The sequence below is a fragment of the Babylonia areolata genome, chromosome 18, assembly GCF_041734735.1.
Source record: "Babylonia areolata isolate BAREFJ2019XMU chromosome 18, ASM4173473v1, whole genome shotgun sequence".
NCBI classification, from domain to species: domain Eukaryota; kingdom Metazoa; phylum Mollusca; class Gastropoda; order Neogastropoda; family Buccinidae; genus Babylonia; species Babylonia areolata.
Window position 1 is genome coordinate 40,137,120 of NC_134893.1, and position 24,660 is coordinate 40,161,779.

Below are 24,660 nucleotides of genomic sequence, written 5' to 3' on the forward strand. Positions count from 1 at the left end.
CACACACACACACACACACACACACACACACACACACACACACACACACTTACTTTTCATTTCTTCATCATTCTTCCCTTCTTCCAAATCCTGTGACATGTTTCACTAGTGTGATCATTCTCATTCCTTCATTTTAGCTTATTTCATTCGCACTGATTCAGTTATATACTACCTTCTGTAGGGATGCATTTATTTCATTCAGTCGAATAACAGACTTAATGTTTTAATGCTGTCCACTCGTTAACATCAGCAACATACAGATTCTTAAATTACCTGGATTTATTGAATATTATAATGTCTGTTTCACAAATAAACTGACATGTGAATAAATGTAAAGACATTACATCAAGCACACGTGTTCCTGTGGGTTGCAGATCAAGGAGTATGTGTACAACATGATGGAGCAGTTCAACATTGGGCCTGACGCCACCCAGGTGGGCGTGGCCACGTTCAGCACCAACGCCCGCGCCCAGTTCTACCTCAACCAGTACCACGACAAGCGACAGCTGCAGGATGCCATCTCCGCCATCGACTTTGAGTACGGCAACACCAACACCGCTGCCGGGCTGAAGCTGGTCCGGTCGGGAATGTTCTCCAAGCGCCGCGGGAACCGGCCTGATGTGCCCGATTACGGTGAGTTTAAGGGATCGTGTGGCAGTGGTGGTGTTGTTGTTGTGTTGATATTGTTTTGTTGTGTTAGGTGTGTGTAAAGGTAATTTGTTGACACAGTTGTAAAGGGTTGCGATCTGCTCAGTGCACAAAGTTGAAAGGGCTTGCGTGTGCAGACACACCCATAGACACACATACAGAAGCACACACTCTCTCTTTCTCACACACACACACACACACACACACACGTTGATACAGATATACATGCACACACACACACACACATATGTGTGTGTGCACACACATATACATGCATACTAACACGCATACACACGCAAACACACACGCACACAAACACACACACAAGTTGACACACATACAAACACACACACACACACACACACACACACACACACACACACACATGCACGACACATTCACACACAACCCTTACCTAACTCCACCACAAACCACCCTCTCCCTGCATTACAGCCATTGTGATCACGGACGGGCTGTCCAACGTGAACGCGGAACAGACAGTGCCTGAGGCAGAGCTGGCCCAGAAGCAGGGTGTGCACATCCTCGCCATCGGCATTGGGGTGTCGGACAACTGGGAGCTGCGGGCCATCGCCAGTGAACCCGTGGACAGGAACGCCATTCTTCTGCAGGAGTACAAAGATCTGCTGGGCGTCTCCGACCAACTGCTGAACGCTACCTGCAGGGGTATGTCTTGGGGGGTGTAGGGTTTCATTCACACATACATGTTCTGGGGGGGATATTGTGTTTCATTCACACATGTTCTGAGAGTTACAGTGTTTTATTCACACGTGTTCTGGGGGGTATAGTGTTTCGTTTACATATATGCATGTTCTTGGGGAATATTGTGTTTCATTCACACATACATGTTCTGGGGGGTTTCATTCATACATACATGTTCTGGGGGGATATAGTGTTTTATTCACACATACATGTTCTGGGGGGTTTCATTCACACATACATGTTCTGGGGGGATATAGTGTTTCATTCACACATACATGTTCTGGGGGGTATAGTGTTTCATTCACATACATGTTCTGGGGGGTATAGTGTTTCATTCACACATACATGTTCTGGGGGGATATAGTGTTTTATTCACACATACATGTTCTGGGGGGATATAGTGTTTCATTCACACATACATGTTCTGCGGGGTATAGTGTTTCATTCACACATACATGTTCTGGGGGGTATAGTGTTTCATTCACATACATGTTCTGGGGGGATATAGTGTTTCATTCACACATACATGTTCTGGGGGGATATAGTGTTTCATTCACACATACATGTCCTGCGGGGTATAGTGTTTCATTCACACATACATGTTCTGGGGGGTATAGTGTTTCATTTCACATACATGTTCTGGGGGGATATAGTGTTTCATTCACACATACATGTTCTGGGGGGATATAGTGTTTCATTCACACATACATGTTCTGGGGGGTATAGTGTTTCATTCACACATACATGTTCTGGGGGGATATAGTGTTTCATTCACATACATGTTCTGGGGGGATATAGTGTTTCATTCACACATACATGTTCTGGGGGGATATAGTGTTTCATTCACACATACATGTTCTGCGGGGATATAGTGTTTCATTCACACATACATGTTCTGGGGGGATATAGTGTTTCATTCACATACATGTTCTGGGGGGATATAGTGTTTCATTCACACATACATGTTCTGGGGGGATATAGTGTTTCATTCACACATACATGTTCTGGGGGGATATAGTGTTTCATTCACACATACATGTTCTGGGGGGTATAGTGTTTCATTTACACATACATGTTCTGGGGGGATATAGTGTTTCATTCACACATACATGTTCTGCGGGGTATAGTGTTTCATTCACACATACATGTTCTGGGGGGATATAGTGTTTCATTCACACATACATGTTCTGGGGGGTATAGTGTTTCATTCACACATACATGTTCGGGGGGGATATAGTGTTTCATTCACACGTACATGTTCTGGGGGGATATAGTGTTTCATTCACACATACATGTTCTGCGGGGTATAGTGTTTCATTCACACATACATGTTCTGGGGGGATATAGTGTTTCATTCACACGTACATGTTCTGGGGGGATACAGTGTTTCATTCACACATACATATTCTGGGGGGATATAGTGTTTCATTCACACATACATGTTCTGGGGGGATAAAGTGTTTCATTCACACATACATGTTCTGGGGGGATATAGTGTTTCATTCACACATACATGTTCTGGGGGGATATAGTATTTCATTCACACATACATGTTCTGCGGGGTATAGTGTTTCATTCACACATACATGTTCTGGGGGGATATATTGTTTCATTCACACATACATGTTCTGGGGGGTATAGTGTTTCATTTACACATACATGTTCTGGGGGGTATAGTGTTTCATTCACACATACATGTTCTGGGGGGATATAGTGTTTCATTCACACATACATGTTCTGGGGGGATATAGTGTTTCATTCACACGTACATGTTCTGTGGGGTATAGTGTTTCATTCACACATACATGTTCTGGGGGGTATAGTGTTTCATTTACACATACATGTTCTGGGGGGTATAGTGTTTCATTCACACATACATGTTCTGGGGGGATATAGTGTTTCATTCACACATACATGTTCTGGGGGATATAGTGTTTCATTCACACGTACATGTTCTGGGGGGATATAGTGTTTCATTCACACATACATGTTCTGGGGGGATATAGTGTTTCATTCACACATACATATTCTGGGGGGATATAGTGTTTCATTCACACATACATGTTCTGGGGGGATATAGTGTTTCATTCACACATACATGTTCTGGGGGTATAATGTTTCATTCACCTGCTCTCCCTGGGGACAGCAGCCTGGATTTCACACACAGAAACCTGTTGTTACAGAAAGTCAATAAGATGCAGTACAATTGTGTTCCATTCCATAAGTGTTGATGGTCACAACAGTCAAGTGGTTAATGCATTGGACTTTCAGTCTGAGAGTCCTGGGTGGAGGTTTTTCCAATTTCTTGGGTCAACAGATGTGCAGACCTGTCAGTGCCTGAGCCCCTTTTTCGTGTGTATGCATGTCTGAAGATCAATCCATGTCAGTGTTTGGTGGGTCATGGAAACACAAGCATACTTGGCATGCAAAACCTTGCAAATGGAGGAAGGAAATTAATATAGTCAAGCACATAAAAATTCTCTGGTACATATGAGTGAATGTGGGTGTTACAGCCAATGAATGCAGAAGAAGAATTAGAAAAGGAGGAAAGTGTGTGATCATGTGTGAGTGTGTGTTTTGAAAGACAGAGAACAAGTGTGTGTGTGGCATGAATTCACCTCAAGAAATTCTTAGTCAAGCTCCAGTCAACTAAACATATCTTCACCACAAAAGTGGAAACTTCCTTGAAATAACTGATTACCTCCTGTGCTGCTTAACAGTGGTTTTGTGCAGTTGGAATTTAGAGAGAAGGGGAGCAAATTCCTGCTTCCTTTGTATCTGTTTGGATGGTGTTTTTTTGTGGTGTTTTTTTTTTGGGGGGGGGGGGGGTTTGTTTTGTTTTGTTTTTTTGTTTTTTTTGTGGTTGGGGACGTTGGGTTGCGGAGTCAAGTTATCTACTTGTTGTTACACTAAGATGAAGGAAGACACGCCTAGACAGGTCAAGTCAACAAAAACCATAGCAAAAAGGGACAGGAAGGTGGATGAATGGGTTTATGAATGCATGGTGCCCCTGAGAAAGCAGTGTGTGTGTGTTCATGCCCATACAGTGCATGTCTGACTCCGGATTCTGTGTGCAGACTCAGGAGTGTGTGCCAACAGTCCATGTCAAAACGGTGGCACATGCATCCCAGGTGTGGGGACCTACTCCTGTCAGTGCCTGCTGGGGTACCTGGGTGCACACTGCGAACAGGGTATTGTGTCTTCACTGTCTTCTTTCTTCTGTGTCTATACTTTGTGTGTTGGAACCAGAATTATACTTATTTGACATGAAAACTGTGAATAAAGGTTTATATAGACAACAGCAAAACACCAACATACATATAAATCAGAATTATACTTATTTGTCATGAAAACCATGGATAACAGTTTACAGACAACAGCAAAGCATCAACACACATATAAATCAGCATTATACTTATCTGTCATGAAAACCATGAATAACAGTTTACAGACAACAGCAAAGCATCAACACACATATAAATCAGCATTACACCTATTTGTCATGAAAACCATGAATAATGGTTTGCAGACCACAGCAAAGCACCAACATATATGTAAATCAGCATTATACTTATTTGTCATGAAAACCATCAATAGATGTTTATAGACACAACAACAAAGGGCCAACTAACTAAACTGAGTATTAGATGTGTCTGTAAATGGGTGAACGTGTGTGTGTTAATGAGCAGGTGTATGTGTTGGTGAGTAAATACTTATGTTGTTATGCATGTCTGTAAATTAGTGAATATGTGTGTGTTAATGAATATGTGAATATGCCAGTATATGTGTTAATGAGCAAGTGTGTGTTGGTAAGTGAATGTGTATGTTATGTGTGTGTGTCTGTAAATAAGTGAATATGTGTGTTAATGAATGTGTGTGTATGCATGTCCATATGTTAATGAGCAAGTGTGTGTGTGTGTGTGTGTGTGTGTGTTTCTGAGTGAATGTTTGTGGTTTGTTTTGGTTGGTGTGTAAAAGAGAATATGTGTATTAATGAATGAGTGTGTGTGCATGCATGTGTGTTAATGAGCAAGAGTGTGTATTTGTGAGTGAATGTGTGTGTTTGTGTGCATGTTTATAAATGATAAAATGTGTGCATTAATGAATGAGTGTGTGTGTGCATGCATGTGAGGGTGGCAGAACATACACAGTCTCCTGACCTCTCTGATGAGGGTGACAGAACACTCATGGCCTCCAGACCTTTCTGATGAGGATGACAGAACACACATGGCCTCCAGACCTTTCTGATGAGGGTGACAGAACACACAGCCTCCAGACCTTTCTGATGAGGGTGACAGAACACACAGCCTCCAGACCTTTCTGATGAGGGTGACAGAACACACATGGCCTCCAGACCTTTCTGATGAGGGTGACAGAACACACATGGCCTCCAGACCTTTCTGATGAGGGTGACAGAACACACATGGCCTCCAGACCTTTCTGATGAGGGTGACAGAACACACATGGCCTCCAGACCTTTCTGATGAGGGTGACAGAACACACATCGTCTCCTAACCTTTTTTGATGAGGGTGACAGAACACACATTATCTCCTAACCTTTTTTGATGAGGGTGACAGAACACACATGGCCTCCAGACCTTTCTGATGAGGGTGGCAGAACACACATTATCTCCTAACCTTTTCGATGTGGGTGACAGAACACACATTATCTCCTAACCTTTTTTGATGAGGGTGGCAGAACACACATTATCTCCTAACCTTTTCGATGTGGATGACAGAACACACATTATCTCCTAACCTTTTTTGATGAGGGTGACAGAACACACATTATCTCCTAACCTTTTTTGATGAGGGTGACAGAACACACATTATCTCCTAACCTTTTCGATGTGGGTGACAGAACACACATTATCTCCTAACCTTTTTTGATGAGGGTGACAGAACACACATTATCTCCTAACCTTTTTTGATGAGGGTGACAGAACACACATTGTCTCCTAACCTTTTTTGATGAGGGCGACAGAACACACATTATCTCCTACCCTTTTCGATGTGGGTGACAGAACACAACACAGTCTCCTAACCAGGTTTGCCCGGCGTGTGTCTGTGCAGACTGCGAGGAGAGCAAGGACATAGTGTTTGTGGTGGACTCCAGCACCAGCGTGGGGCGGGAGAACTTTGAGGTGATGCTGCAGTACGTCAAGAGCCTGGTAGAGGACCTGACGGCTGGGGGTCCGAACCACCAGTACTCCCTTATCATCTACAGCACCGAGGTCACCACCGTCTTCTCCCTCAACCGCTACCAAAACCCCCAGCAAATTCTGGACGCTATTAGCACCACCAGGTAGGGGGTGTAGTGATATTGTTTGTTGTTGTTGTTGCTGTTGGCGATGAGTTTCGGGTCGAAGATCTGTGTGAAGGTTGTATCAGTTTAGTCCTTTTCGGGTGCAAGCACAGTGATGGCTGTTGTGTGTGACTCGAGATGGGCAGATCCTTCCACAGAAGTTGCTGGTGAATGTCTGGTCTGTAGTAGGTTCTGTTTGTCCCCTGTTATCCGCCTAAGAATAATTGTAATATGTATCAGTAATAACAATGACAACAATAACAATTATTTTAATGAAGTCTTTTCAGGCCGTTTGGCCCTTATAGGACAGGAGAAATGACATTTCACATCGTTTAAACAGCACAAGGTGAGCATACGGACATCAAACTTTAAGTTTTGCCTCAGAGTTTCAAAGATCCACAAATTTACGCTGCATGTATTTAGATATTTACCTGTGAATCAAAAATAAGATCATACAGCTTATAGCCTAGCTAACCACAAGGGGCCATTTCAGACCTGAAAACAAGTCAGAGACAAAGCAAACAACAATGTGAGACTGTGATCAACTATAGTCCCTAGATATTTCAAACTGTCCACTATTTCCACTTGTTTCTGATCTATTATGACTGGATTGTGTGTGTGTGTGTCCCTTTCACTGCCTAAAATAACTTCTTTTGTTTTCCCCACATTCAGTTCGAGAAAGTTATCCTTTAAGAAAGAGTTTATGACACTAATTTCTAAAAAAAATACTGTGAAATTGAAAACTCGTCTTTTAAAAGACCTACTAAAGCCATGTCGTCAGCATATTTTACAAGACTGAGAAAAAGTTCTGAGCACCTGATGTCATTAATGTAGAGGGAGAAAAGCAAAGGGGATAAAACACAGCCCTGCGGAACTCCAGTATTCACAGTAATAATTTCAGATAATATGGGCCAGCCAGAACTGACATTCAGACAAACACGCTGTGGCCGATCGCATAAAAACTGTTGTATCCATAAAATAAGGTCAGCTGTTACAGCTAGGTCTTTAAGTTCCCTCACTAAAATATGATGTTGAATAGTATTAAAAGCAGCGGACAGATCCATAAAAAGTACCCTAACAGATGTTCCAGATTTGTCCAAATGATGTGCGATTAGATCAATTAAAGAAATTGTTGCATCATCAACACCTCGTCTAGCCCTGTACGCAAACTGTAATGGATCCATGTGATCAGCTACACATTTCAACAAGTGTCCACAGACAACTCTTTCCATACATTTGGCAATTTTACCTGTTTAAAGTTGTTTTTTCCACTACAGTTGTAGCGTTGGTAACTGTTTTGTTATGATAAGTTATTTTACATCACTAATCACATCTTGGCTTATCAGCTAAGTGAACAAATGAAGAGCTCACACCACCTCTCAAGGTCAGATGGGGAAGAAGAAAATCATATGTTGTTATCTTAAACTGTGGACTTTGAATGCTCTTGCTTCTTCCCATTCATAAGTGACTGTCCAGTAAGAAAGTTCATAAAGTGATTGTGTTCATCAAAAGTAAATAGATATTTTTCTGACAAAGTTCCCTATCTCCATATCCAGGTACGACCCAGGTCAAACCAACACAGCGGGAGGGCTGCGTCAAGCCCGGCAGATGTTCCAGCCAGGATTTGGGGAACGACCCACTGCTGAAGACGTGGTCATTCTGCTGACCGATGGCCAGTCCAATATAAACTACTATGACACCATTCCTGCCGCTGATGACCTCAAGTCAGATGGGGTCACCATCATAGGCATCGGCATCGGACTGACCAATGCCGACGAGCTGTCTTCTGTCGCTTCTGGACAAGATAATATCTTCCAGGTGGCCAAATTTGATGCTTTGGAGGATGTGGAGACCAAAATTTTGGAGGTGAGTGTTGGTGGGGGAGAAAAGCAGGGTAGGGAGATGTCAGTGATAGTGCCTGAAGACCAGCCAGTTACAAGGTGTGTAAGAGAACAGATCCACAACACACACCACACAGGAACAGGTGGAGGAAGATTCCGTTATTGACAGGTGCCAGCCAGTATAGATCCCCATGGGCCATATTTTATTATATTGAAATGAATTGGTTGGGAAAAAAACAAGTTGTAATGGTGACAAAAATGTTCATAATATACATTTTATCACTATTTTGGTCTTTCTGCAGAGCATTTTTGAGTTTCCTTGAAGTTTAAAGAGTCACTGAGTAAAAAAAAAAAAAAAAAATCACCCTTCATTGTTAACTTTTAGGACACATGACCAGTGTAACACATCACAGCACACAAGGTCAGCTATTTGAAATATGAGGGTTGTGACAATGGGTGGGTAAGTCAGACAGGTGTAAATTGAGGGCTGTACCAGTCAGTTTTCAGCCCAGCTGCAGCCAGACTGGTCTGTACCTGATGCACTGAAACAGTGGATGATGTACTCTTTTTCTCTGGTCCTCCACTATGCCTCATAAAAACCAGCAGTGGTCCCATGATGCAGTATTCAAAATGAGATGTTGGTTTTGAAAAGAGAAGCAGAGTCTGATCAACCTGGAAACAGTACAGGTGCAAAGTGTGGCATCAAGGCTAATCATCTTCTTTTTTTTTCGTCACAATTTATCCTTTAGTAAGCATAAAGAATATTGTCCAGATTAAATTAGAAAAGCAGAGATGAGTTACACAGCATCTTTTGGGGTACATCAATTAATCTTTGTCATCCATCAGCCAGTATACAGGTTCCACTTCATTTATAGTTACACTGTCTTGGGTAACTGAATGATTAACAAAGTTATGCTTGATGGAAAGTATGGATAGAATCGCTGGTGCATATTATGTGAAGTGTTGATAACATGGATCAGGGGTGGGCACATCTGCTTATTTGTGATACTACACTTTGTACTTGGCTTCATCTGTTGATGATTAGTGCATCTGACAACTGGTCAGTGAAATTGTTAGGCTCAGAGTTTGACCTTTACCTCAGAGTAATGTGTTTCATAATTGGTCGAACTTCTAAAAGCTTCAAGCATCACTGCAGGAGAAAATAACTTCGGGATGTAAACCTACACAAAAGTTTTATGGCAAAGATACGCAGTGGCTCTGTTGATCACCAGCTGAGGAATGAAGGCTAATAGCTTTGATAAACTGGAGGGTCTTCCTGACTCAAAACTCTGACCAACACTCAGCCAGGGTGCTGAAGAGCATGCAAGCCTAACGGGAGACTGATCCCTGTGTCACTTTTGTCAGAGTAAGCAAACAAAACTTGACATATGTAGACAGCACATGGCATATTATATATTAAATTCCATAGAATTTACTACATCCATGGCATTCCCACTGCTTTACAAATGCATACATGCACAGCACTTGTCAAAGGAATGAAAGGTTTTTGGCGGAGATCTATGGCTCTCCAACTGCTTTACAAATGTATACACACACAGCAAAAAGTGGGGCATGTCAAGGGCAAACAAGTTTTTTGGCAATAAATGGCAGACATCTGTAGTGATCCCAGTAGATGCTGCCTCACAATACATACATTGTAGATAACTATAGTCATCACTGCACTGTGTTAGTACACACATACACAGCATTTGGACAGAGATGAAAGCCAATAAACCTTGGTATGTAGCCACAGTAGACAATTATATTAACTGTGTTTTCATTCCAATAAACCATGAACATGAATAGTAAGTAAACTAATGTTTCAGTGTCATAGAAAGATATAGAGAATGTGTGTGTGTTGTGTGTGTGTGTGTGCAAAATATGTATTCATATCAGTTACCAACTCTTCTGTTCTTTGTTTTTTTGCAGGCCTCATGTCGGTCAAAGCGGAAAGCAATGGAAGGTTGACGGGAAGTTGTGTAAATAAATTCTAAACAGAATGACATCGACTGTGTACATGCCTATTTCATACCATTCTGCTCACATTGTATCAGTCCCTAGTTGCTTCTGTGAAACTGCAAGAGATATATGTTCTTTTTGTGGAATACCAAAATATTCTCAGAAGCTTTGGTCATTTTGGATGACCCTTCTCCCCTAAACAAGTTAGTAATGAGTACACAGACAAGACATGCAGACAAACAACCCACACTCCCACAGTTAAGAGAATGATTAGTTAATTTTTTTAATCATCAGTTGAACACATACATGCATGCACATGCACAAACACAAGTGCACATATACATGTGCATACATAAATGCACAATGATGAAAATGTAGCTGCTAACAGCTCAGAACACCAGTTATGACATATCTTCAGTGTAGTGAAGATTGCAGGTTGACTGCAGTTTTCTTTTGGATTTTTTTTCATCTACCTCACACATGCACAAGACAAAGACACAATGCATGGTGCTATACTTTGTTCACAACAGTATCCATGACAGTATGGCTGTTATTTTATGATGCTTTGGCTTTACTTTTCTTTACACTCGCATTTCTGTTTTATCATTGCCTTTTACCCAGCTGATCTGTATTATCATTCTTTAAATCAGCTGATCTGTATTATCATTCTTTAAATCAGCTGATCTGTATTATCATTTTCAAGAGCTTACAAGCTTTGTATGAAAGCTCTCTAATTAGAATGTTCCTCTTGAAACTGGGAGACATTAACTCAAAAGTGAGTGAGATAAGTTATGAAAGACATCCACTCAAACTTGAGGAAGACAGCAACTCAAACTTGTGGATGGAATCAACTCAAGTTCATGGAAGACACCAACTCGGACATTTGAAAGACATCAACTCAAGTTTGTGACAGAAACATCAAGTGAAACTTGCAAACAAAATCAAAAGCAATGAGTTCATCTTTCACTTTGGTTTCCTTGTGCGACGTTGAACTGACTGTGGAGCCTGTCTCCCATTCACCTGTAGATAGCCCCAGGCTGACCAGCAGCTTTCTGTATCTTTATTCACCATCATCTGTTGACCAGCACCAGTCTTCACATTGTCAGCAGTCAGAACTGACCACCAGTCAGTCAGCAGCCTGTCCACACTATGTGACAAAACAGTTCTGAACTTTTAGGTACATCTGCTAACGCTCTTGACATTACTCTCCGGAACAAGTAACATTCAGATGTAATCTAAATGTTGATCTTCGTAATGATTGGTAAAGAATAACAACAGAATAATCACTGACATTGTTGTGGAGCTGTTAAGCACATCATGAGGTACTACTTACTTCACAAGTAGCAATGAAGGACACTTTACAATATCCGAAGTAGCTATGAAGAACACTTTACAATATCCCAAGTAGCAATGAAGGACACTTTACAGTATCCCAAGTAGCCATGTTGGACACTTTACAGTATCCCAAGTTGCTGTGGTCATGAAGTATGTCCTGTAGGTGTCAATGACCATTGATAATAGCAGTTCACTGGATGACTTACATCACAACTATATGGGGGGAAAATACAACAAAAAACATGATCCAGTTAGAATGATGTATTCTAGAGTTAAGTGGTCATCCTGCTGATGTAAGCATGCTCAGAAATGTGTGTCCCTGTTTTATGTAAAGCAGAACAGAAACCTTGTGATGGGTTACAGGATAAAAATGGCAGTTTCTCAGATTTAAAGTACTGGAGAGAGTTAGAAGCTGAAAATTGTGGTTTCTAAGACTTAATGTTGCTGTTGTTGTCATACATGTACATAAATAAATATATGTATCATGTGAAACTCGTGTTGCTTAATTTGTATCCAGTGCTTTTTGAATTCCATTCATTAGGTCAAGGCGTTGTTTTGTTGTTCACCAACATGAAAGTACAGGGCACTTGCTGTGCAAGAGTCATTCTCAGTGTGGTATGTGACTGTTAGAGGCTGCATCAACTGACTGTCTTAACGCACCCTTGAAGAGATCGATCCATTGCACAGGATGTATGTACCCGTGTCATTTACAGTTGTGTAGTGTGGTACAGATGAATGAAAGGGGTCGAAGATTGAATGTGAAAGATTCATGCACTTTATGGACTGTTATTTTCTGTGTTGATGTACCATTTTGTTTCCCAGTGCTGTAAAGTAGCAATTTTATAACAGAATAAACTCTAATGATATGTGTTATTGCTTTTATTCTGTTTTCTGTTTATCGTGTGAAGATCTGGTGAATGTGGTCCATGTGAGAGTATCTGTTTAATATTACATCTTACAGACAAAGCACCTGGTGTGCACACGCGCGCGCACACACACACACACACATGTATACACATATACGCATGCATGCACATCACACACATGCACTTTATCTCATGTACATGCCATGAACACATAAAGCACATGCGCAACCACAACCACAAGGCCCCTAGTCTACACAGACATGCACATGGACATACACACCAACATACATTCCACAAGCCATAGGTAAGGCCTCATTTGGAAACCTTGCACATGCACACACACCACAGGTTTATGTACATCCCACAGAGACATACAGTGTGTGGATGTATTTGCACTATCAAACACACACCCAAGCCCCTCTCCCCCCCAACCCACACACAGCCACAAGCAAAACCCAGGCCCCAATGCCACACACACACACACACACACACACTATATATATATATATATATATATATATATACATATATATATACTACTCACAGCCACAGGCAAAACCCAGGACCCAATCCCCATGCCCCCTTCACCACACACACAGACACACACACATTATGTATATTACAGTTCACAGCCACAAGCGACTTAGTCTCTGAGATGTGGATGTTAAACATTGAAAGGGATTACACACATGCCCTTTTACACATACACACACAGAGAACTGTATATGACATTATAAACTGGTTTTAATACCCCACCCCTCCCAAAATCTCTTAGTGCGTCTTGAAATGAGTGAATGCGTATGTGTCCAAATCACCTTGTAGTGAATAGACAAACAAGTGAGAAGAAGAAAACGCACACAAACTAACTGTACACAAAGAAACATGTTTCCTTATTAGATTTAATCTCTTATTCATCAGTCATCCAAATCAGCAATGCACAATCACTGAAACTATGATTAACAACAGGTGACATACTGTAGCACCTGTGTAGTCTATCCAGCCAGTGATGAAAGTCTCTATGTAGCATTCTATTGCAACTGTATTCAAATTAAAGTTTCATACCAAAACACACTGTTGCGCATTTCACAAAAATCTGAGTGGTTATCGCAGCTGTTACTGATGTTTGAACTCAGAATATTAACATGTTACAAATCAGACACCAAAAATACGCTCCACAAAGCATAGACCTACAGTCATCATTTGAGAATATTTGGTAATTCGAGGTGTTAATTTTACAAACCCAAAACTAAAAATTACAGTACAAACCCTGTATAAAGTAAAAAAAAGGTTTGTTTACTTCCAACACACAAAATAACTATGTTTTCATTTCAATGCACTGTGGCAGCAAGTCAACAGAAACATTTCATAATACAGAAGGAAAGGGAAAGGTACATTTTGTTCCTCTCCCCACCATCATGTGCGCAGACAACTTCATTAAGATCACTGCCATGAGAGTGCTGTAACATGAGAACACTTCTTCATTCCCTTTATGCAAATAGAGGGACTGTGCAAATACAAACACCTTTATCCTGGGGATAAAATCCTGTCATTGTCAGCTGGTACTCTCCCTTCTTCTGAGCCGGATTCTGAGCAGTGGTGTAGGTGCCAGTCTTCACCACGGAAATGTTCTGGGGCAACATGTATAAAATGGACTAATATAGAAGTACGCCCTGTTTTAAGAGTTAAATGTTTGACAAGAAAGTGGTTCCATTCAAAACTTTTAAAACATGTCCATTTCTTCCTTCTATCTTGCTTATGAAGCCATTCACTACACACACACACACACACACACACACACACACACACACAAAGCACAAGACTAGTTTGCATACAAATTTAGCATCAAATCTGAGAGCCCTAAATAATCAAATCAAACCACAGTTGTCATTTGTTCAAGGAACCCAAATCCCCAATTGCACATTCCCTTTGGAAAGGAAAAACCAGAAAGGAAAGACAACACAATGGCAAGCAGACAGTCCCAGTTAGATACACTATGACACAAAATGTGCATGAACAAATCAACTTATTTCAAATACATACTTCAAGATTTACCAGCATATAAATATCACCTGAGGATAAATCATACACCATGAAGCCAGTCTTTCATAATCCTTGGTCAACGAGTGAATCTACATAACCAAAGTCAGTAAAACAATTAATCAACACACACTTAACAAAATATTGTGACACACAAACACGCACAAATGCACACACACACACACCTAGGTTTGAGCTGAAATAGGTTCACACACTACATATATTTACTATATATACATACATGTATGTTAAGTGTATTATACTGTATATATCATGTATACGATCACAATGTTACGAAGTACTATGATTCATGTTCACGCCTTTATGGAGGTAACCATGCAGTTAGACTTTTCTGTTTCTTGTTTGCCATACATGTTTGCCACACCCAACAGTCATCAATATGAAGGTTGACAGTATTTGTGCGAAATATAATTTGTTCTAACATTGCTCCTTCCTTGTTTACAAAATCTCATGGATGTGTTTTCACCTTGACCTTAAAAAAAAAAAAAAATTAAAATGTGCTTGAGGACTAAGATACTACCTCACCTCCATCACTGCACAAGGACATACCCTTCAACCCACAATGCTTTGCATTTTCCACCTGCTTACTCACACCACACAGACAAGGAGGATTACACCCAAATATATCACTTGTTTAACGTGACATATTCAATACCCATCACTTGTCTTTAGCAGCTAACAATGTATCAGCTGGACATCCTTGTCACTGAATGTACCCAACAATGTATCAGCTAGACATCCTTGTCACTGAATGTACCCAACAATGTATCAGCTAGACATCCTTGTCACTGAATGTACCCAACAATGTATCAGCTAGACATCCTTGTCACTGAATGTACCCAACAATGTATCAGCTAGACATCCTTGTCACTGAATGTACCCAACAATGTATCAGCTAGACATCCTTGTCGCTGAATAAAAGCCAAATCTAGAAAGTGTGTGAACTGATTGATAATTAAGAGAAAATAATCAGGCCTTTCATAACAATTAGCATGAACATGCATATCATCACAGAGGTACATGTTGTGGGAAAAACTATTCATGACATTTCACACACACACACACCTAATTCAACATACACTTAAAAATATGTGCACCTGATCTTCAAAAAGTAATCAAAGTGAGTGGTGAAAAGGATCATAAATGATCCAGTTTGCATAATTGAACAGAAAACAACTTCTCATTGTCTTGATTTAGGCTGTTGTTTTTTTTATAGCTGGGGGAATATCCAATAATTGACTTACAGGACTGACCCAAACAGACACAACCAAAAAGCAACTAAAACAAATTCACACAAAAACCCTTCATCATCTGGGTTGAAACAAAACTTGAATCTATAAATCTATCAATTCCACACAACAGAAAATGAAAAAAAAGTAAAAAAAATGAAACAGCAAATCCACACAATACATCAAAATGTGAACTGCATCTTGAACCAAAAAATAATTTAAAAGAATCACTGTGAGCAAAACACAGGAACAAGTGCTTAAAACACTAACAGTGACGCAAGGAAACTGAACATAAGACTATCACATTCATCAAAGGATATTTCATATGTAAACTGTTTTTTCCCCATGATTGTCGCATACTTTTTAACAATGGGCAGAAATACCCACTGTCTTGATTATAAGCACTACACTTTTCATCTAAAATGTGTTCTTCATCACAGAGAAAGAGACTGGACAGGAAAAATATACCATGTTGTTCCAAAACAGAAAAAAACAAACTCAAACTTATTTCTCAACACAAATAAAGTTGTTTTTAAAGATGAAAACATGCATGTCATAAAGCAAAAGTAAACTATAAAACGAAATTGCAAAAACGACTACATTAAAGTGCGTGCCTGATACAATCTGTTAAGTATGAACAATATTTGAAATTTGTCGTAACTTATAAGTCACGCAAGTCAATCTGTTTTTGTTAATTCACTTACTTGTTCAAAAACTTTTCGTTTTTATTTGTGACATCCGTTTTGGGTCTGCGTCCCTGTATTGCTTTTTGTACACAACAAAGTGCAGTTTTTGAAAGGGTGGACCATATGTGTGTTCTTCACTTTACTGTTTATTCACATTATGTGATTTTAGACAAAGGTATCATACACAAGGGGACACAAGCATATCTGTCTCTTGCAGTGTTCTCAAGTCTAAGAGGAAATTTTTTTCCTAAAATTACATTTATCTAACATACTTACCGTGACCCACTAATGCAGACTCCGGCAGGGAGTCCGATTCCTGTCCTGTGCAAACTACTATCCACCTATGCTGAGAAAACAAAAGTAGCTACAGCCGATAACCTCCCAGAAGTAGGTTACCTCCCCTCTGTATCCCTGATTAGCTTCCTTTTTTTCCAGCAGCCATCTGGACTCGTTCCTGTGCTCTTCATACGGCTAAGTTTTTTTCGTATTTTCTAGAAAGTAGTTATCCCACCTATCTCTCTCTCTCTCTCTCTCTCTCTCTCTATATATATATATATATATATATATATAAACAGTCTTTGCTTCCAGATCATTTGTGTTTTCTCTCATAAAAAATGGATCCAAGGAAGAAGCCACAAGTTCAGGAGTTGCAGACATGTTCCACAGCCAAGAATATCTTTCCACCTTTCCCTCCCTCTCCCACTGAAAAGAAACCAGCCAACTACCAATACAGATTAATATGACCTGCTCCTCAAAGACCTAGATTCTGTGTACAAAAAACAAACAGAGTTTCAGTTTTTCAGTACTGTTTCTCAAGGAGACGCCACTGCGCTTGGACAAACCCTTTTATGCTACACCACATCTGCTATGCAGATGCCTGGCAGTAGCATAACGTAACATGCTTGTCAGGCCTTGAGTGCATGCTTATATATTTGTGTACCTATCAGAATGGATTTCTTTTTACATAATTTTTCCAGAGGACAACACTCTCGTTGCCATGGGTTCTTTTTCAGTGCGCCAAATGTGTGCTGCACATAGGACCTCAGTTTATCATCTCTTCTAAAAGACGAGATGCTCAGTTTGATTTTCCAGTTAAACTTGGGAGAAAGGGCAAGAGCAGGATTCAAACCCACACCCTGACGGACTCTCTGCATTGGCAGCTGAGTGTCTTAACCATTCTGCCACCTTCCTCACAAAGTGAAACAGATAAAAAAATAAATAAATAAAAAAACAGTTATCACCAATAACAATTAATAACAAATGACGGAGTACATAAGAAAGTAAATGGCGAGTACAGATCAATCTTCTGGCAGACAATACCATGCATTTCATTACAGTTATTTGGCAAGTTTGGTTGATTTTTTTTGTTTTTTGTAAGATCTCTGGCGGATACACCAGTATGTGAGTATGTCCAGCACCAAAGGCCTCTGTGTTTTGTTAAGAAATATTACTAAGTCTTACATATGGTATTTCTTCATCCCAACACAAGTTGCCCTCCCTCTCCTCCCACTTTGTACCTTGGCAGGTGAAACCATCTTTCATACACATGGAAAATCACCACTCTCATTACAAAACTAGAACATCAAATGTAAGTTTTTGTCTGTTTGATTTTTTCCAAATAAAATAAATGTATTGAAAATCATGATTACAAACTAAAAACTGAACAAAATTCCAGAAAAATAGGATTGGCAGTAGTGCTTCACTGTTCACTATGGTGATGAGTCTTAAATTTTTTTTTTTTTTTTTCAGTTGATAAATTCAATATAAAAAACAGCATCACTACCTCACAGAGCCACGTTAATTCAGACCACCTCATGGACCCTACCACCACAATACAGTCATGGAATCAAATAATTCTCCTGGTCACACTACAGACACTGACTGAACACCAATAAATACACAATAACGCCAGTTTCATAAAACACACATCATTTCAAACTCTCAACAATTATATATAAAAAAAATACAACTATCACATCACCTAAACAATCAACAGTCCAGTCTAAATGTTGCAATCATATCACACTGACATGTGTTCAAACATCACACCACATCTACCACATCACTCTTGCAACACATTTTCCAAAGAATACCCAGCTGCTGTGGGAAGTCCACATCAGCTGATTGTGTGCAAACTCAAGCACCCACCATTACAAATTGCATCAGAGTTTATAAGGGGTCCTTAACTCTCACAGGCTTTACAGCCACAGCTGCCCACCCATCAATTATGTCCCTTTACAACCAACACCTCCCTCAAACTCACAAATCTACAACCAGCATCACCTTATTCATCCCAGTCTGGTTTTGAAACAAAATGCTGTCACTGCTTTATGCGCTGAAAAATACTGATGCCATAGAGGACAGCAGCGGATGGGAGGAACCACTTCCTGAACACAGCCTGACTGGGAGTGACCGCCTCAGGCAGTGTCCGAATTGATCAGACTGGCCGTCTGCTCTCGATCCAGTTCTCGTATCCTGCCCACCATACACACACATTGTGACTTCGCACTGTGGTTCCATGACTTGCTATGTGAAAGAACTTCCATATCTTGCTATGTAAAAGGAATACCATGACTTGCAATGTAAAATGACTACCATAACTTGCTATATAAAAGGTTACAGTGTCTTGCACACACACACACACACACACACACACACACACACATGTAATGTCTGCACATAGGGAAAAAAATTATCATCAAACACATAAAAAAAAACCTTTCATGAAGAAAAGAAAATATACACTATATAATGTTATATATTGTGTGAATTTGTATTCAACAGATTCAGTCACTCCACTCTTGCATTATCTCCACAGGCTCCTTGTTTCACACAGAATATAGTACAAGATCAGCACTCTCGGTATGTTATAAATGTATAAACAAACCTGCCTCTTCCTATCTCTGTAGCTACCTTCACCTCTAAACCTCATCTCCTTTAAACAGATCAAAATTGGATCCGCTCTGTCTCCACGTTCCCAGATTCAAACACTCCTCAATAAACAGGCACTCTTTCTCTGTATCTAGACCTTGCACTTGGATTGAACTCCCTCTGTCGCTTCATTGAATCTCTGCACTCAGCTCTTTCAGGTCTGGCCTTAAAACCTACCTCTTCCCAAAATATCCCTCGCCCACTGCTCCTCCCCCCACCCACAATGCCTCGTCCTGGTCTACAGTTTCTCAAACATTCTATTTACATGCATTTGTAAGTTTTGTTTTTTATGTCTGTGAATTACATTTATGTGTGAGAATGACTGGTGTGTAAGCAGTGCTTTGATTCATCTCTGCACAAGATTCAGTGCTATATAAAGATTATGATTAAGATAATAATGATGACGACGATGATGATGATGATGATGATAATAATAATAACAATAATGATAATCATCATCATCATAAATCTGCACAAACAAGGGGTGGGCGCTTTCAAGGCAGAGTACAGTAAGAGCGGCAGTGTGCACCAACCTGTGCACCAGCCTCCTCCTGCAGACAAAGTGCAGCAGCCTCTTGAGGCCCACCAGCACGGGGTCCCAGTTCTCCCAGTGGGTCAGCAGCGTCACCAGGAAGAACGAGATGAAGATGGGCACCGACCCCAGGTAAAACAACAACGAGTACTCCACCTGCACCACACACACAGGCAAAACGAGTACTCCATCTGCACCACACACACAGGTAAAACTAGTACACCACCTGCACCACATACACAGGTAAAACAACGAGTACTCCACCTGCACCAAACACACAGGTAACACAACGAGTACTCTACCTGCACCACACACACAGGTAAACAATGAATACTCCACCTGCACCAAACACACAGGTAAAACACCAACAAGCACTCCACCTGCACCACACACACAGGTAAAACAACAACAAGTACTCCACCTGCACCACACACACAGGTAAAACAACAACAAGTACTCCACCTGCACCACACACACAGGTAAAACAACAAGTACTCCACCTGCACCTCACACAGGTAAAACAACAAGTACTCCACCTGCACCTCACACACAGGTAAAACAACGAGTACTCCACCTGCACCACGCACAGGTAAAACAACAAGTACTCCACCTGCACCACACACACAGGTAAAACAACAAGTAATCCACCTGCACCACACATACAGGTAAAACAACAACAAGCACTCCACCTGCACCATACACACAGGTAAAACAACAAGTACTCCACCTGCACCACACACACAGGTAAAACAACAAGTACTCCACCTGCACCACACTCACAGGTAAAACAACAAGTACTCCACCTGCACCACACACACAGGTAAAACAACAAGTACTCCACCTGCACCACACACACAGGTAAAACAACAAGTACTCCACCTGCACCACACACACAGGTAAAACAACAAGTACTCCACCTGCACCTCACACAGGTAAAACAACAAGTACTCCACCTGCACCTCACACACAGGTAAAACAACGAGTACTCCACCTGCACCACACATACAGGTAAAACAACAACAAGCACTCCACCTGCACCATACAGGTAAAACAACAAGTACTCCACCTGCACCACACACACAGGTAAAACAACAAGTACTCCACCTGCACCACACACACAGGTAAAACAACAAGTACTCCACCTGCACCACACTCACAGGTAAAACAACAAGTACTCCACCTGCACCACACACACAGGTAAAACAACAACAAGCACTCCACCTGCACCACACTCACAGGTAAAACAACAAGGAGTACTCCACCTGCGCCACACACACAGGGTAAACAACAAGTACTCCACCTGCACCACACACACACATCGAGTGATAGCCTACTGGTGTTAACACATCCATCTAGGAAGTCAGAGAATATGACAGCAGGGGATCAAATCCCACATTCGCCGGCATTTTCTCCCCCTCCACTAGACCTTGTTTGGTGGTCTGGATGCTAGTTATTTGGATGAGGATGATAAACCAATATCCTGTGTGTATATATATGTTATCAACATACAAACAAATCCACTGAATTGTTTCAGAAGTGGAAACTGATATGTCTCAGAAGGAAGAAGTAGAAAATTTATTTCCTTCTAAACAAAATACAAAATGCAATGTCATTGCTCTGCATTGTATTGCACTGCATTGCATTGTATTACTTTTTGTCACAACAGATTTTTCTGTGTGAAATTCAGGCTGATCTTCTCTGGAAGCAGGCGTCACCACAGTGAAACTCCACCTTTATTTTTTTTTCTTCTTTTTACTGTCAGTCCAGAGCTTCTTCGACTTCAGTCACACTGTTTCACTATAATCTGCTCTCCCTCCCCTCTAATTACAAGCAGAGCTTGTAGAGTAGCTATCAGCATGGCCATACACTCTATTTAACCCTTAACTGACAGACAAAAAAACAAAAACAAAAGCAAAAAAACAGTAAAAGATATTTCAAGTCATAAATCAATATCCATAACAATCAACCAAAAACTGAGAAAACCAACAGGAGATAAACCACTCTAAATCAAATGTGTGCAATTTTCAGCCTTCCAGAGTTATTTCCCTTCTTTTGATGATGTCATCAGTGGCATCACTTTGCCGATTAATCTCACAGGCAAGGCAGTCAAGGGGCTAATACCAAAATGAACCTGAGGAGGACAGACAAAGATCGCTGTAAGCAACATGACACTGGTGGAAAGTTGCTGACAGTTGCTACCTTTTTGACGACGACATCAGCCACCATGGTGAGTGGTATGGTCAGGCTCAGGGCCAGTGTCGCCACCAGTGATGATGTTAAAAAGCACGCCCTGAAACCACAATACCATGCAGCATTAAGTTTTAAAAAAGACATTTTTTTTAAATCAACTTAAGTCAGCAGGCACACACATGCACAGATGAATGTGGATGTTCACTAGTACAGACACACACACACGCATATTCATGCACCTAAACGTGCACACACATAATCCTATCCCCATCGACTGTCACCAACCCCAACCCCAACCGCATTATCTCAGAGAGGGCAGTGCCGATAAGGCCATTGAGGATGACCACACACACACACACACACACACACACCCTTCCCCCTCCCCACACCCACCAAACCCCCCACACATGCTCATCACCAACCCTCACCACAACCAGAGTATCTCAGAGAGGACGGTGCCAATGAGGCCGTTGAGGAGGACGAAGAGCCACTGGTGCCGGTCAGGCCACTCAAACACCTCCTGCTGTGAGTAGTGCAGGATGAAGAACCCCGGCCACAGCAACAAGGCACACGCCAAGCCCACAAACCCTGCACACACACACACACACACACACACGTGCACACAGCAAACACACACACACACACACACCACACCACACCTCACACACACACACACACACACACAAACACACGTGTGCACACAGCAAACACACACACACCACACCACACCACACCACACCACACACACACACACATATGCAAACATGCACACAGACGGCACATATATGTTAATGCACACACATACATGCACACACAAAGACACACACACACAGACACACACACAAAGCCCATATACAAACATGTACACAGATGGCACATATACGTTTAGGCATGCACAATGCACACATGCGCACACACAGACACACACACATCACACATACACAAACATCTCAATTCATCATCTCATCCAAATGACCAGCATCAAGACCACGACTCAAGATTTAGAGAAGGAGGAGAAAATTCTGGTGAGAGAGGAACTCAGTTCTGCACCTTCAGATTCTCTCACTTCCAAGATGGATGCAATACCACTAGGCCACCACTCCACACAAATCGTCCGTCAAAGAAACATTTCAACAGGGATTAAGAAATTCACTCTGCAAGCTGCATATCTGGTCATCAGTGCATTCTATGTCGAAAACAAACCAGAAAAAGTCGCATGTAATGTTCCAGCACTTTGGTTATCCAACATTGATTTTTTTTTTTTCTCAAGGCCAGACTAAGCACGTTGGTGTAGCATATATGGATTTGACCGAACGCAGTGACACCTCCTTGAGCTACCAATACTGATACTGATACTGACAAACTGGTTCCTCGAAACAAACAAAGCAACAAACTAAGTCTCTGATAAGCACAGCACACACACACAAAAAGTTTTCCTCGCTGACTGAACTTTTGACACTGATCATACACACAGCACACTGTGCGCATGTGTACACACATACACACACACGTGCATTCAATCACACTCACACGCAAAGGCACCCACACACACACAGATACAATACATACACATGATGAGTGCAACAGGCGCGTGGTTAAAGCATTTGACTTTCAATCGGAGAGTCCCGGTTTCGAATCTCGGTAACGGCACCTGGTGGGTAAAGGGTGGGGATTTTTTTTATCTTCCAGGTCAACATACTTGCAGACCTGCTTGTGCCTGAACCCCCTTCATGTGTATATGCAAGCAGATGATCAAATACACACGTTAAAAATCCTGTAATCCATGTCAGTGCTCGGTGGGTTATGGAAACAAGAACATGCCCAGCATGCACACCCCCGAAAACAGAATGGCTGCTTCCAAGGAATGAAGAAGACACACACACACATGCATACTCTCTCTCTCTCTCTCTCTCTCTCTTTCACACACACACACACACCACACCACACCACACCACACCACACCACACCCACACACACACACACACACACACACAGTGTCCACAGAAACCCCCTCACCAAAAAACATGGGAAGGTCCATGTGGTCTTCATGAGTCACTCTGCGCCGCACCATGACCAGATAGAAAGCATACAACATGGCACTGGCCAGACCCCACAACGCCCCTGCCGGCACCGAGTCCTCAATCTTCAGGTCAGACAGACTGACCATCACTACGCCTCCCAAGCTGTGGCATCCAATAGAACAGACACACTGCACTCAATACAATATAATACAATGCAATGCAATACGATGCAACACAATACACTACAATACAATGCAATGTGGTTCAGTGCAATACTGTACAGTACTGTACTGTGCTGTGCTGAACTGTGCTGTGCTGTACTGTACTATACTCTACTAA

The 24,660-nt window shown here is 41.4% G+C and overlaps 2 protein-coding genes across 5 annotated transcripts in view; one reads left to right on the top strand and one right to left on the bottom strand.

Annotated features, from left to right (window-relative positions):
- The window catches only part of LOC143292771 (uncharacterized), a 147,761-nt gene extending 135,080 nt beyond the window's left edge, over positions 1-12,681 (top strand). The window contains 6 exon segments of the mRNA XM_076603331.1: positions 375-633; positions 1,102-1,332; positions 4,446-4,559; positions 6,442-6,673; positions 8,230-8,539; positions 10,444-12,681. Coding sequence (XP_076459446.1) covers positions 375-633; positions 1,102-1,332; positions 4,446-4,559; positions 6,442-6,673; positions 8,230-8,539; positions 10,444-10,482 — 1,185 coding nt within the window. The 3' untranslated portion in view covers positions 10,483-12,681.
- An 874-nt stretch (positions 12,682-13,555) lies between these two features.
- The window catches only part of LOC143292773 (solute carrier family 35 member F5-like), a 28,099-nt gene continuing 16,994 nt past the window's right edge, over positions 13,556-24,660 (bottom strand). For all 4 annotated transcript variants that reach the window (XM_076603334.1, XM_076603337.1, XM_076603336.1 and 1 more), the window contains exons 9-13: positions 24,317-24,483; positions 22,729-22,888; positions 22,310-22,400; positions 20,112-20,266; positions 13,556-19,122 (exon numbers count right to left, since the gene is read on the bottom strand). In XM_076603334.1, the coding sequence (XP_076459449.1) occupies positions 19,065-19,122; positions 20,112-20,266; positions 22,310-22,400; positions 22,729-22,888; positions 24,317-24,483 (631 nt within the window). In that variant the 3' untranslated portion in view covers positions 13,556-19,064. The remainder of the gene's footprint in view (positions 19,123-20,111; positions 20,267-22,309; positions 22,401-22,728; positions 22,889-24,316; positions 24,484-24,660) is intronic.